This window comes from Electrona antarctica, assembly GCF_951216825.1.
Source record: "Electrona antarctica genome assembly, chromosome: 11".
In the NCBI taxonomy this organism is placed as follows: domain Eukaryota; kingdom Metazoa; phylum Chordata; class Actinopteri; order Myctophiformes; family Myctophidae; genus Electrona; species Electrona antarctica.
In genome coordinates this window covers 31,615,317-31,627,246 of record NC_136792.1, presented here as the reverse complement: position 1 = coordinate 31,627,246, position 11,930 = coordinate 31,615,317, and the positions used below count along the sequence as shown (strand labels likewise).

Below are 11,930 nucleotides of genomic sequence, written 5' to 3'. Positions count from 1 at the left end.
AGAAACTTGTACCATCACTGTTATTCGGCTATACCGCCCGCCATTATACATCAGGTAGTCCACAGACATCCCATCTTCGTCTCCAGTCATCCCGGTCCTCCATACATTTGGCCATCTGCTCGTATGGCCACAAACGTTTTTGAAGGGTGCCAGCCCCTCCTATACACAGGTTTATTGTTTATCTTTAGTTCAATGTTTGTTTTGTAAACACCATTGACAATGAAGGGAAAATGTAAATCATATTGTCTCTATTGTTAATGGCGTTTAATGTTTGTGTTGGCACCGTTTGTTTTACATCACCTAATCAACATGAGTTAGACTTTAATATAGCGCCCCTCACTTCACACAGGTGTGATTTTCTTCACTATTAACCTAGAACACTAAACATGGATTTTGTTTAAACTATTCAGTAAACATTCTCATCAAAATATATTAAATAGAAGTAATACAGCAATACATGGACACTTGAGGTACTCTTCTTTAATATGTCATCATGTCCTCAATATGGTTTGTATTTTGAACATACAATTTTCACATTTACACCGCCTTTCAGCGAGCCACATGGGAATACAATGCCAAATTCAGTCATTGGGCACAGGCTGAATGGCAGCACCATAGGCTTCAACATACGTATGCTTATGAGGTATCAGAGGCTGGAACATTACAAGGTAAACATTGACGTTATTTTGTACGGATTACCAGGTTGGAGCCGTAAGGACACTTTAATACTATCATTCTCTCCTCAATAATTGTGCTTATTAGGTATCAGAGGCTGGAACATTACAAGGTAAACATTGACGTTATTTTGTACGGATTACCAGGTTGGAGCCGTAAGGACACTTTAATACTATCATTCTCTCCTCAATAATTTTGTTGTACTGCCATTTGGCAAAAAAATGAAACCAAAGTTAAATGAAGAAATGTAACTGCTAACAAATTAAAGCAATAAAAGGCTGTAAAAAAACAACTTGTACTTCAGCCTACATTTAACACAACCTAGGGCTACTTAGTAGATAAAGTCAGGCCTACCCAGTGTCTTGGCATTTGTTATCACATATATATACACAAAGTTTTGGCAATCTGTTAAGTTATACAGACATTTAAGTAATCATAATTCTGGTCTTTGATATACATATAGCACTAAAATCCTCGTGTTCAAGTCTTCAAGAAAATCTATGTTGTAGAAGTTTGATGTTCAAATTAGCAGACTATAATGTCGTTTAGTCAGAGTGAGTTGTGCTAATGCACTCTAGGGGCAAGTAATTCTACAAACCAGATAACCAGCTAGCCCCATTTCAGATCTTCAAAGTAGTATTTTGGTTGGTAAAATCAAATGTCAGAGGTGATACAGCAGGTGAGATTTGACCACTTGTTGACAACACATATAGTCGTAGTTACATTTTGTTTTTTTACCTGTTCTCAGGTTCATTGTGCTTTACCATAGGATGTTTGTCTCAGTGCAGACGAGTGTAAAGAGAGATAGGAGAAGAGAGAAACAAAAACAAATGTGAGCTAGACCCGATTTCAGGGCCCCTTGGCACATGAGTTAAAGGGAGATGCAGTGCGTTTTGTTATTTTTAAAGACCATTTTTTATATATATGTAATTGTTCCAGTTCTATTCGGGTCCTCCCAAACGGCCCATTTTCCCTTGTTTTTTCTTAGAGCCCGTGGCCAGATGCTTAGCTGGCTCGGCGGAGGCCTTGGAGGAGGCGGAAGAGGCCGCCCTGTAAAAGTCTCTCACACTGCTCTTCACTCCTGGCTCTGCTTGCTTTGGATTTTCATCTGTGGACCAAACACAATATATTATTAGTAACATCATAAACTGTTCACAGAGAAGATTGTGTGCACATCTCAATGCCTACATTCAGGCCAGGTGCTGGATGTTGGCAAACATCAAAGAGGAAGAACATCCGCACACCAGTTTGTAGAGGTCCGAGACCTACTTTATTTTAACAATTTTGCAACGTTTCGACCGACTAGGCACATCATATTTGCCTGATGAAGATCAGGCAAATATGGTGCGGATGTTCTTCCTCTTCTTTATCATAAACTACCATTACATGATGTATGATGGGGAAGACAAATACATCTGGTCATGTGTATTGTTCTCATATGTAAAATGAAAGGGTTGAGATTTAAGATGGTGGCACTTTAGAGTGAACGTAATTTGGAGTAGTCGAGAATATCGCGAAACGGTGAACATTTAACAAAAATCAAGGAGTTTGGTCACGTTCTCACAGGTAACAGATAAACATGGTCATGCCTTCAAGACATACTGTACTTGCCAAACTGGAGCCTGGTCTTGGCTCTCGGCCTGGTTTTCTGCTCTTTGTTTTGTGCTGCCATGGCCAGGACTCTCTTATAGGGGGATGTAGTAGGGATGTTAGTTTTCGGCCTCAATACTTGACCCTGTGCTCTCCTGGTCAGGATTGGACTTTTTCTGGACCATTTGGGCTGATGGGCCTCATCCTCTCCACTTTCCTCCATTGGGGATGAGGAGGAATCCCCAGATTCCTGGTAGACAACCTGAAGAGGATTTTGAAAAAAACAAGACACCTCTCCTCAACTTCTTGTTGACACAGGTGTGAAGGTGAATAGTGCACTCCACTGTGGCACAGATCTGATTCAGGCTAGATTTGTCTGCCAGTGTAAATGGGGCCTAATAGATATATTCTAAATTAGCCAACATACCTCTCCTTCCTCCTCCGTAGACTCATCCTCTCTTTGGCTTGTCCTCTTGGGCTTCCTGGATTTCTTGGCAGCTTTTTATAGAAACATAAACACATTAAGTTACAATAACACATGAACACCACTGTAAAATCAAAACAAACCGAGAACAGGAGTCAAGCTGAATGGTTTACTCACCAGGAACCTTGTGGAGGACAGAGGAGACAAATATCTGCAACTCCTGCAGCGTGGAGGGCTTGAGCTCATCAAAGTCTATGACAAATTCATCCATGTCTGGGTTTATGCCCTCCTTCATTTGTATGAACTCGTAGACATGTCCCAGCTGCTTGGTGTTGAGCCCTTTGATATCAAAGGCGAGCTGGTGGTACACGTGCTTAATTTCAGAGAGAGAGGGGGGGGGGGGGGGGGAATAGATTAACTTGTTCGATGAACAATTACAGAATACGAGATGCACAGGATAAAATAATCTCATGAATGATGATAGTTAGCTGATGGGAATAGTTAGAGCCTGACTAACCTCTTCATGGGTCTTGCTGGAATCTTTCCCACCTTCCCGATTGGTGGGGGACTCTGCCATCTGAGAGGGGGGCTCTGCCATCTGAGGGAGAGGGAGGGGAGAGAGAGAGAGAGAGAGAGAGAGGAATAGATAAACTTGTTAGATGAACAATTACAGAACACGAGGCACAGTATAAATTCATCTCATGAATGATAGTTAGCTGATGGGGATAGTTAGAGCCTGACTAACCTCTTCCTGGGTCTTGCGGTTGGTCTTTCGGGAAGCTTTCCCACCTTTCCCCTTGGTGGGGGTCTCTGCAATCTGAGAGGGGGGCTCTTCCATCTGAGAGGGGGGCTCTTCCATCTGAGAGGGGGGCTCTTCCATCTGAGAGAGAGAGGTATAGTTGGATGCTGATAGATAGTTAGATGCGGGGGGGGGGGGGGGGATAGTTAAGAGCCTGACTAACCTCTTCCTCTTGAGAGCATGCCACTATCTCCCCCTCCTGAATGGCCTGAACTCTCGCCGTTTCCACCAGCTTCTCCATCTCCTCTGCTGTGGCATCAGGCTGCGGCCCATCCAGAGAGAACTGGATCAGCTCCCTGATCTCGGCCGTCTCTGTTGGTGTGGGGTTCAACGCATAGAACCGATCTGCTATGTCGATGTTGTGTGCCATCAGATCGGTTACCTTCTTCCGCGTATCCCCCGACAGTGTTTGACGCGCCTAATTCATTTAGCACATACAAAACACCAAATAAATTTAAATAAAAATTGGTGCACACAGTCAATATATTCAGCAAACAAATGATCTAATGTTGGCCAATGCTGCTTACATAAAATGAGATGGCAGTCCGGATTAGCATGAAAAAGGGCTTCCCAGGAAGGCCACACCTGGTCCACTCCTTTTGAAAGTACCCAAGGAGTCCATCGCACCCTCTTTTTCCTCCTGTGAAGAAGACGAAGCTGTTCTTCCTCCCGGTGTACTTCTCCTTTAATAAATACATTTGTTTTTATTAATTGCTGGGTTGGACAAATTTTAAACAACAATAAGGTAGTAAGGTAATGTACTAATTAACCTACCCACTGAGCAATAGCCGGCTATTACACGTGCGTCTAAAAATTAAAGTGTTTTAGACGTTGATTAGCGGTTGTTAAATGTGTGTGTAGACACACACACACACACACACACACATTTAAACAACCACTAATAAATGTCTAATCTAAGTATCGACGTAAAAAAAAAAAAAAAAACTAAATCTTTTGCCGTTTATCGCATTTTTAGACGGCCCTTTAGACGAATATTAGACAAAAAAAAGAAGCTGAGTGGGTACACAGTCCTACCCCCTTTCATGATGACGAGAGGCCCAGAAGGGAATTCCCCATTCACTTTTTCCATAGACGTTTTCCCATAGAAGTATTTATTTAAATAAGTTTAAGCCTCGGACAAAGTGAACTATTGTTGTGACAAATTATGACAACAAACTATGTTTTGGGCCGACCAAATAATTAGTAAGAAGAAAAACAAAACAAAGTGTTGTACCCTGCCATTTTTTCTCTTCTTTCTAATTTGATCGGTCCACAACAGTGTTTATTGTCATAGATTTGTCACAACAAGAGTTGGCTTTGTCTGCGACGTTCACGTCTTTAAATAAATCATTTTTGAAAGTCTACAGGGAATATAAATTAATGGGGAATTCACTTCCAGGTCTCTCGACGGGGGCGGGACTGCGACACTATATGTCAGTTGATGTATGTGTGATGTATGCATGTTGTATGCGTTTGGTTTGTGTGTGCATAAAGGTATAGAAAAGTGAACCACCTTATGATAGCACTGATCTAACTTAACTAACCTTGATACTTAGCCATTGCTCCACCCATGCAAACTCCTCCTCCGTTGCATGAATGCATGCCTCTGCATACATGTTGGCTGTCTTGTGCTCCTTCACCTATCATAGGATAGAGAGAAAGATTTACACATAGAAAAGGAAAAGATGCTCTAGGTAGCAGGCTGACACTTTACAGCATACTATAGTGACCCTCTGGAGTGACTCTGGAACTATAGTGACCTTCTGGAGTGACTCTGGAACTATAGTGACCTTCTGGAGTGAGGAAATATAGTGACCCTCTGGAGTGAGGAAATATAGTGACCCTCTGGAGTGAGGAAATATAGTGACCCTCTGGAGTGAGGAAATATAGTGACCCTCTGGAGTGAGGAAATATAGTGACCCTCTGGAGTGAGGAAATATAGTGACCCTCTGGAGTGAGGAAATATAGTGACCCTCTGGAGTGAGTGTGAAAATAGTGGTCGTCTCCATCATCAAAGTTGCCCACACCTGCTTTACGGGATGGGGGAAGTTAGAAGCTGAAAAAGTGTGACAGGCAGATTGTTTGACATAGTACAGGAGTACTTTAAAGAAACCTCCTGATGGACTGGGAGAGGGGTAAGATATTTCATAGGGACGGTGGATAAGAGAAGCAGTGGAAAACCATAAACGAACCAACTTTCCCACATCTGGGACAGTCCTGCAGAGGCGCCCCATGCTGCATGGCAGGCCACCGGATGTAAGGGGGGCTCGCCCCCGCACCTAGGCCAGCTGATATGGAGAGGAAAGTTACAGTTAAACCTGGATTCAGCTGAAATGAAGACGTAAGTTAGTGAGGCAGCAGTGCTAACCACTCAGCTACCATGCCACCCTACATGAAAAGTCAAATTAGTTGTTAACATGGTCCCAGGAAGAAAGTGAATAAATCTAAACAAGCACTCACCAGTATCAGGAAGTCTTTTTCCTCGGTCCTGTCCCTGGTGAGTCTGGCTACCGTCACCTCCTGGTCAACCATGTTCTTTAGAACACATGGCCTGTGTCCATAGAGGGTTGACCAGTAGCCAGACAGGAGGCCGTAAAATTCATATCTCAGGCCGGTGTTTGCTGGTTTCCTCCTGAGTTTCTCTGGGTAAAAAGGGACAGGGGGTGAAAAGAGACAGAAGTGCAAACTATAAGTATTGTGTTTTTATAGGCTAAAACTCTTGGAATATTGCTATATTGTGATTGAAGGTTAATAGCTCTGGTTATGTGTGGGAATCTCATCTCTTATGAGATGAGGGTAAAACATACCCAGGACCAGAGGAATGTTCTTCCTGGCCTGCAGCTGGAAGGTCCGCAGATGCTGCTTGGTGGGGAGCACCTCGTGTTTGGCCCTCTTGGTCTCCTGCTGGTGCCGCACGACCGGCCTGCGGATGCTCTTTACGAGCATGCTGAATGTGCTATGGATGGTGAACCACTCAGCCTTGTTCAGCTTGCAGGCCGGCACCTGGGTCGCACTTGCGTGCACGAGGAACTGCTTTATGCTCTGTAAGTAGTGGAGCACTGATGTAGGCTTCAGGTTTGAAGAGGTCATGAGGCTCTTGTAAAAGCTGCAAAATGTTGGAGATAATGTTATGTTGATGGTGATATATGAACAGATAACACAAAAAAAAGCTAACATTGCAATAGCAGCAAGCAAGTCGGCTGGCGGACTGACAGGCTGGCAAACTAAGGGGAATGGTTTGCAATCGGACTGACTGACCGGGCCTGGACTCAGCTAATATAAGGGCCAGACCAGTCATGATCCATGTTCCTTTCCAAAAAGTAGTCACCCCAAACATATCAATGTAGAGGCATTCATTTTCCCATTTACAGCTTTGGAACCGAGAGGCAAGATTAGACTGTTCGAACTGAGGACCCAGCAAAAATATACTGTGATTCTTTTAGGCAAATCAAACACTGGACGGTTACCGTACAAACATGTCTGTATCACAGATCGACCATCAGTCTCTCCAACAAAACTCACCTTTTGATCCTCTCCACATTAAACAGGAACCTCCAGTCCGAGGTCTTACTCACACCTACAGACATATATAAAATAAATGCTTTTATGCGGCTGACTTTGGACCCAGCGTTATTGTGTGCAGTTGCGCTTGGGTCCATTCCCTCACGGGCCGCTTGGTACGCCTCAATGACACACTCTGTAATGACACATGTAACACACATTGTTGAATACAATAGTTTTGTGCCTGGATAGTTCATACAGTGGATAATGCTTTGTGTGGCCCTGGCCAGCTTTCTCTGTGTGTGTGTGTGTGTGTGTGTGTGTGTGCACACACTCACCAAAGGACGTAGGCACAGCAATTGCTCTCATGCGGTTTCCCCGGCGATTCCCTTCTGCCCAGGGTTTGATATGCTCCAAGCGTAAAGAAGAAACCTTCATCCTTTGGATCTTCTCTGAGCCATCAGGTGACAGTGTCACAAACTAGGTGTAAGACAAAAACATACCAGCCGACATCAACCATTACATAAAATACACAAACGAGATTAAAAGAGATCTCTACATAGTGCTTGTGCTTGATGTTGAGTGGGAAAGTGAATTGAATTAGATGATACCTTTACAGGGGTCACTTTATCAGGAGAATCCCTCTGGATTCTGGACTCTGGAGTCTGCTGATATAGAGAGGCAACTTACAGTTAAACCTGGACTCAGCTGAGAAATATAGTCCGCACAGATGTACATGAATAGGAGTTGCAACTGTAATGGTTCTACATGAGTCATAGTTTTCTATTGAAAACTGTCTGAACGTGTACATTTGAGTGGTGCAACCACTCCTATAGACAGCTGTGTGGCTGGGTCTGTCCCCGTGTTTGTCCGAGCACGGAAATGGTGTTATAGTGTTTGCTGCACAGCCTAACACACAGACAGACACTCACAGGCCAGGGAGGAGGGTTTGTACAGTACAGTACCACTCTCTTCAGACGGGTCTGATTTTTGAGTGGTTCATCTTCCCCCGTTCTCCCCTATATAGGAAGGGCTAGCACCCTCCTATATAGGGGAGAACAGGGGAAGATGAACCACTTTTTGCTTAAGTTGTCCTGGAAGCAAGGCAAAATGAGATGGCGGTAAAATCTAATGATCTACCCATATTTCAGGATGTCTATCAATTGAAATGATGAGTAAGCATCTATGACAAAGGGCCATGAAAATGTGACCTTTTAAAAAAAAAAAAAAGTGGTAATTTGCCCCAGGTAAGGGGTAAGTTGATCCAAGTCGAGGGGTAAGTTGAACCACATGATATTTGAATGTTAAAAGCTTGAACAAATAATGTATTCACTTATCGATAATATAATAACAGTTTTCCCTTTTGCAAATAGTCTTTTTTATTTGTTTATTTATTATTTAAACAATATTAAGTAAATTAAATAAAGTTTGTTATTCAGAACCTTATATTTGGCCATTAAACTTCTCTTAAATGAGTATGTACATGCAAATTAAAGGTCATTCAGTATCATTTGAGTAGCAAAGACTTAATAAAAAAAAAATATGAATAGTGATTCCCATCGACTCAATTTACCCACGGACATTGGTTCATTTTACCCCCAGCCTCCATTTTTTTAAACAATGACTAATAAGTTACTTCGGACCATTTATTTGCTAAATGATTCACATGGTTCTATCCATTGGCAAATCATCAACGTGTATGATATTACATTTTAGACCTAGGTACATGTTGCTTTGTATAACAGTCATTTTACATGATGTGTCGAAATTTTACTTTGACCGACAAAAACCTGTTTTGTGTAAACGAATGTTTTCTACTTTCCTCACATGCTTCCCAACTTCACAGCCAGGTGTAAATGATGGATGCTTACTAGATTTAAGGTCACATGGCAACACAGTTTTCTAGATAAAGGGGGTGGTTCAACTTATCCGCTGGCTCATCTTCCCCCGTTCTCCCCTACAGGTGTAATGTTTGTTTTTAAAACACCATTGACAATGAAGGGAAACTTTACGTCATATTGTCCCTCATTACATTGTTGTCTCTTTATTGTTAATGGCATTTAATGTTTGTGTTTGCACCGTTTGTTTTCACATCACATCACCTAATCAACATGAGTTAGACTTTAATATATTAGCGCCCCTCACCACACACACACACACGTGTGATTTTTTAATTGTTAGGTATACAACGCAACTTGACAAATACGACTGACTACATACATTTCTCACCTCTGGCACCACTGTGTGGGAGAGCTTATGAGCTCTCCGGAAGGCCCAGAGCTCCCTCTTCGCCCTCTGGTGCTCCTCCTTTAGCCACCTCCAGTTCCTCTGCAGAATTTTATGTTTCTGGTAGAGTGCCAGACATGCACGCCTATGACAGGCCCGCCTGGCTGGCTTTTTGGTTGGGGGCAGATCGGTAATCACCAGATCATTATTCTGTGTGAAGGAGAGAAGAAACATGATCTGCATGCACAATAGGAGCACTAGATAGACTAGGAAATCGGAGGGAGAACGAGGTTGAGGATGAAGGAGCTAAGCCCAACATAATACAACATATATTGTACATACGTCGTCCCAGGTGGTCGTCAATGGGATCTCAGGGTTGGTGTCCCTGAGCTGCCGGAGGAGGCGGTCGGTCTCCCGTCTCCTGGCGAGGTCCTTGAGAAGGTCCAGCTCTCCCTGGCCTAGAGTTACATGGACCCGGTCCAGGTGCCGCTCCAATAACCTGCCCCTATGATCACACCCTGGGACTGGACAGAATCAGAATCATCTTTATTGTCATCAGTTTTACAAGTAAAAAAAGTGGGTTCTCTTATTTACACTAAAAACACAAATAAGGGTATTTTTCTACAAGAAAATAAACGTATATAGTACCTGGACAGGGGCAGCAGCGGATATTGGTCCGGTTGTTGCAAAGGTTCAGGAGATGTTTCCTCTCATTCACATTCCTGACAAAATGAATGAGCTTCAGGTGGCCCGACATGGAGCCAACCGTCAGCGTCTTCATACAAATATGACAGGCAGGCATTCTAAATATTAAAAGAGAGGGGTACCAACAATCAATGCAATGGTACCAACATAATGCAGCATGGAATTGTGAATCTTATCCAACAATAACGGAATATTATTTTAGTTTTGTACATGTTTGAGAGGCTTAATGTCATCAAATGGTTGTCCGTGGCCAGATAAGTAATGGGCCTTGATATGAAATGGGTTGAAAACCACTGCTCTAGAGACACTCACACAGAACAGAGCACACCTGAATTCCTCCACCCCTGTCCCTTTTCATTGACTGATTGAAGTATTAACTGTATGCAGAATAGGTACATTTCAAGCACACAAAACTGTGGATAACATAAAGCATTACACTCGTTTACATAGGGTGGAGCAAGCTTATTTATCTTATTGCCTTGTATTGCTCTCCTACCACCTCCACCCCATAACATGATGGGAACTATGTACAAAAACAAATTTCACCCACTTTTTAATTTGTAAGGGTTCACCATAATCATTTCAACTCCCATCAACTACACACACGCTCAGGTAGGAACGAGAAGGAATTATACCAACCTTAGTTGTAACAAACTTTCAGCTTGAATTGACCAACACAGTGGTTAACCTCAAGTGCAAGGAACTACAGGGCTGATGCGTGCGTGCGTGCGTGCGTGCGTACAGTTGTAATCCACGTAACCTTTTGCCCCACTGACTTCAAATTTGTTCAGTAACACCACAAAAGCTGTGTGTGAAGACTAAGAGTGCAACTGCAAACTGTGAAAAGTGGATTGACTGGCTATGTAATCAAATGACAGGTGTGGGGTTGCCATGCATGGCAATCGATTGGCTGAGGCAGAGGCTGGGTATTGTACAAGTGATGGCACTTATAGGCTCATTAACTCACTGGCAGACCAAGTGACCAGAGCCTTTTGTGGTGTTACTGAACAAATTTGTCAGTGGGGCAAAAGGTTACGTGGATTACAACCGCACGCACGCACGCACGCATGCACGCACACACGCTCTTGTCAGCCCTGTAGTTCCTTGCACTTGAGGTTAACCTTACAAGACACACTCACACAGAACAGAGCACACCTGAATTCCTCCACCCCCGTCCCTTTTCATTGACTGATTGAAGTATTAACTGTATGCAGAATAGGTACATTTCAAGCACAAGTATACAAAACTGTTAACTGTGGATAACATAAAGCATTACACTTGTTTACATAGGGTGGAACAAGCTTATTGCCTTGCTCTCCTACCACCCCCCCCCCAACATGATGGGAACTATGTACAAAAACAAATTTCAACCACTTTTTAACTTGTAAGGGTTCACCATAATCATTTCAACTCCCATCAACTACACACACACAAGCTCAGGTAGGAACGAGAAGGAATTATACCAACCTTTAATAGATGTAACAAACTTTCAGCTTGAATTCACCAAATAAAATGCAGTAAGCTTCAGCCAGCTGTGTGTGAAGAGTGCAACTGCAAACTGTGAAGAGATTGACTGGCTATGTAATCAAATGACAGGTGTGGGGTTGCCATGCATGGCAATCGATTGGCTGAGGCAGAGGCTGGGTATTGTACAAGTGATGGCACTTATAGGCTCATTAACTCACTGGCAGACCAAGTGACCAGAGCCTTTTGTGGTGTTAATGAACAAATTTGAAGTCAGTGGGGCAAAAGGTTAGGTGGATTACAACTGCACGCACGCACGCACGCACGCACGCACGCACTAGGGCATTAAGCAACTAGTCGACTAGTTTACTAGTCGACTAGTAAATCCACTAGTCGACCTTGTTGGTACTAGTTGACTAGTTGATAAGAAAAAAAATATATATATATATATTTTTATAAAAAATATATATATATATATTTTTTTTTCCCCCGATTTTGTAGGCCTCAAGATCAGGTAGATTATAGTTATAGTCACCATGTACACAT

General features: G+C 42.9%; 2 protein-coding genes across 3 annotated transcripts; both read right to left on the bottom strand.

Annotated features, from left to right (window-relative positions):
* Positions 1-549: 549 nt before the first annotated feature.
* Positions 550-3,540, bottom strand: LOC306932505 (uncharacterized protein). Its single transcript, XM_079514337.1, has 6 exons — positions 3,435-3,540; positions 3,207-3,287; positions 2,867-3,062; positions 2,693-2,763; positions 2,287-2,527; positions 550-1,783 (listed from the first exon to the last, which is right to left on the bottom strand). Exons 1-6 carry the CDS (start codon positions 3,525-3,527, stop codon positions 1,617-1,619), a joined length of 849 nt encoding a protein of 282 aa, XP_079370463.1. The 5' UTR covers positions 3,528-3,540; the 3' UTR covers positions 550-1,616.
* A 137-nt stretch (positions 3,541-3,677) lies between these two features.
* LOC306932506 (uncharacterized protein) lies at positions 3,678-11,455 on the bottom strand. Of its 2 annotated transcripts, XR_013791109.1 has the most exons (13): positions 11,388-11,455; positions 9,864-10,018; positions 9,558-9,739; positions 9,219-9,425; positions 7,601-7,657; positions 7,328-7,469; positions 7,011-7,185; positions 6,296-6,594; positions 5,949-6,130; positions 5,681-5,776; positions 5,033-5,128; positions 4,016-4,171; positions 3,678-3,906 (listed from the first exon to the last, which is right to left on the bottom strand). XR_013791109.1 is itself a non-coding variant. In XM_079514338.1 (10 exons), the coding sequence occupies exons 2-10, from the start codon at positions 10,015-10,017 to the stop codon at positions 5,768-5,770; spliced, it is 1,407 nt and encodes a 468-aa protein (XP_079370464.1). In that variant the 5' UTR covers position 10,018; positions 11,388-11,455; the 3' UTR covers positions 5,663-5,767. The 2 variants fall into 2 exon arrangements, 1 of the variants encoding a protein (XP_079370464.1); XM_079514338.1 differs by lacking the exons at positions 3,678-3,906; positions 4,016-4,171; positions 5,033-5,128 and having other exon boundaries at positions 5,663-5,776.
* Between the last annotated feature and the right edge of the window lie 475 nt (positions 11,456-11,930).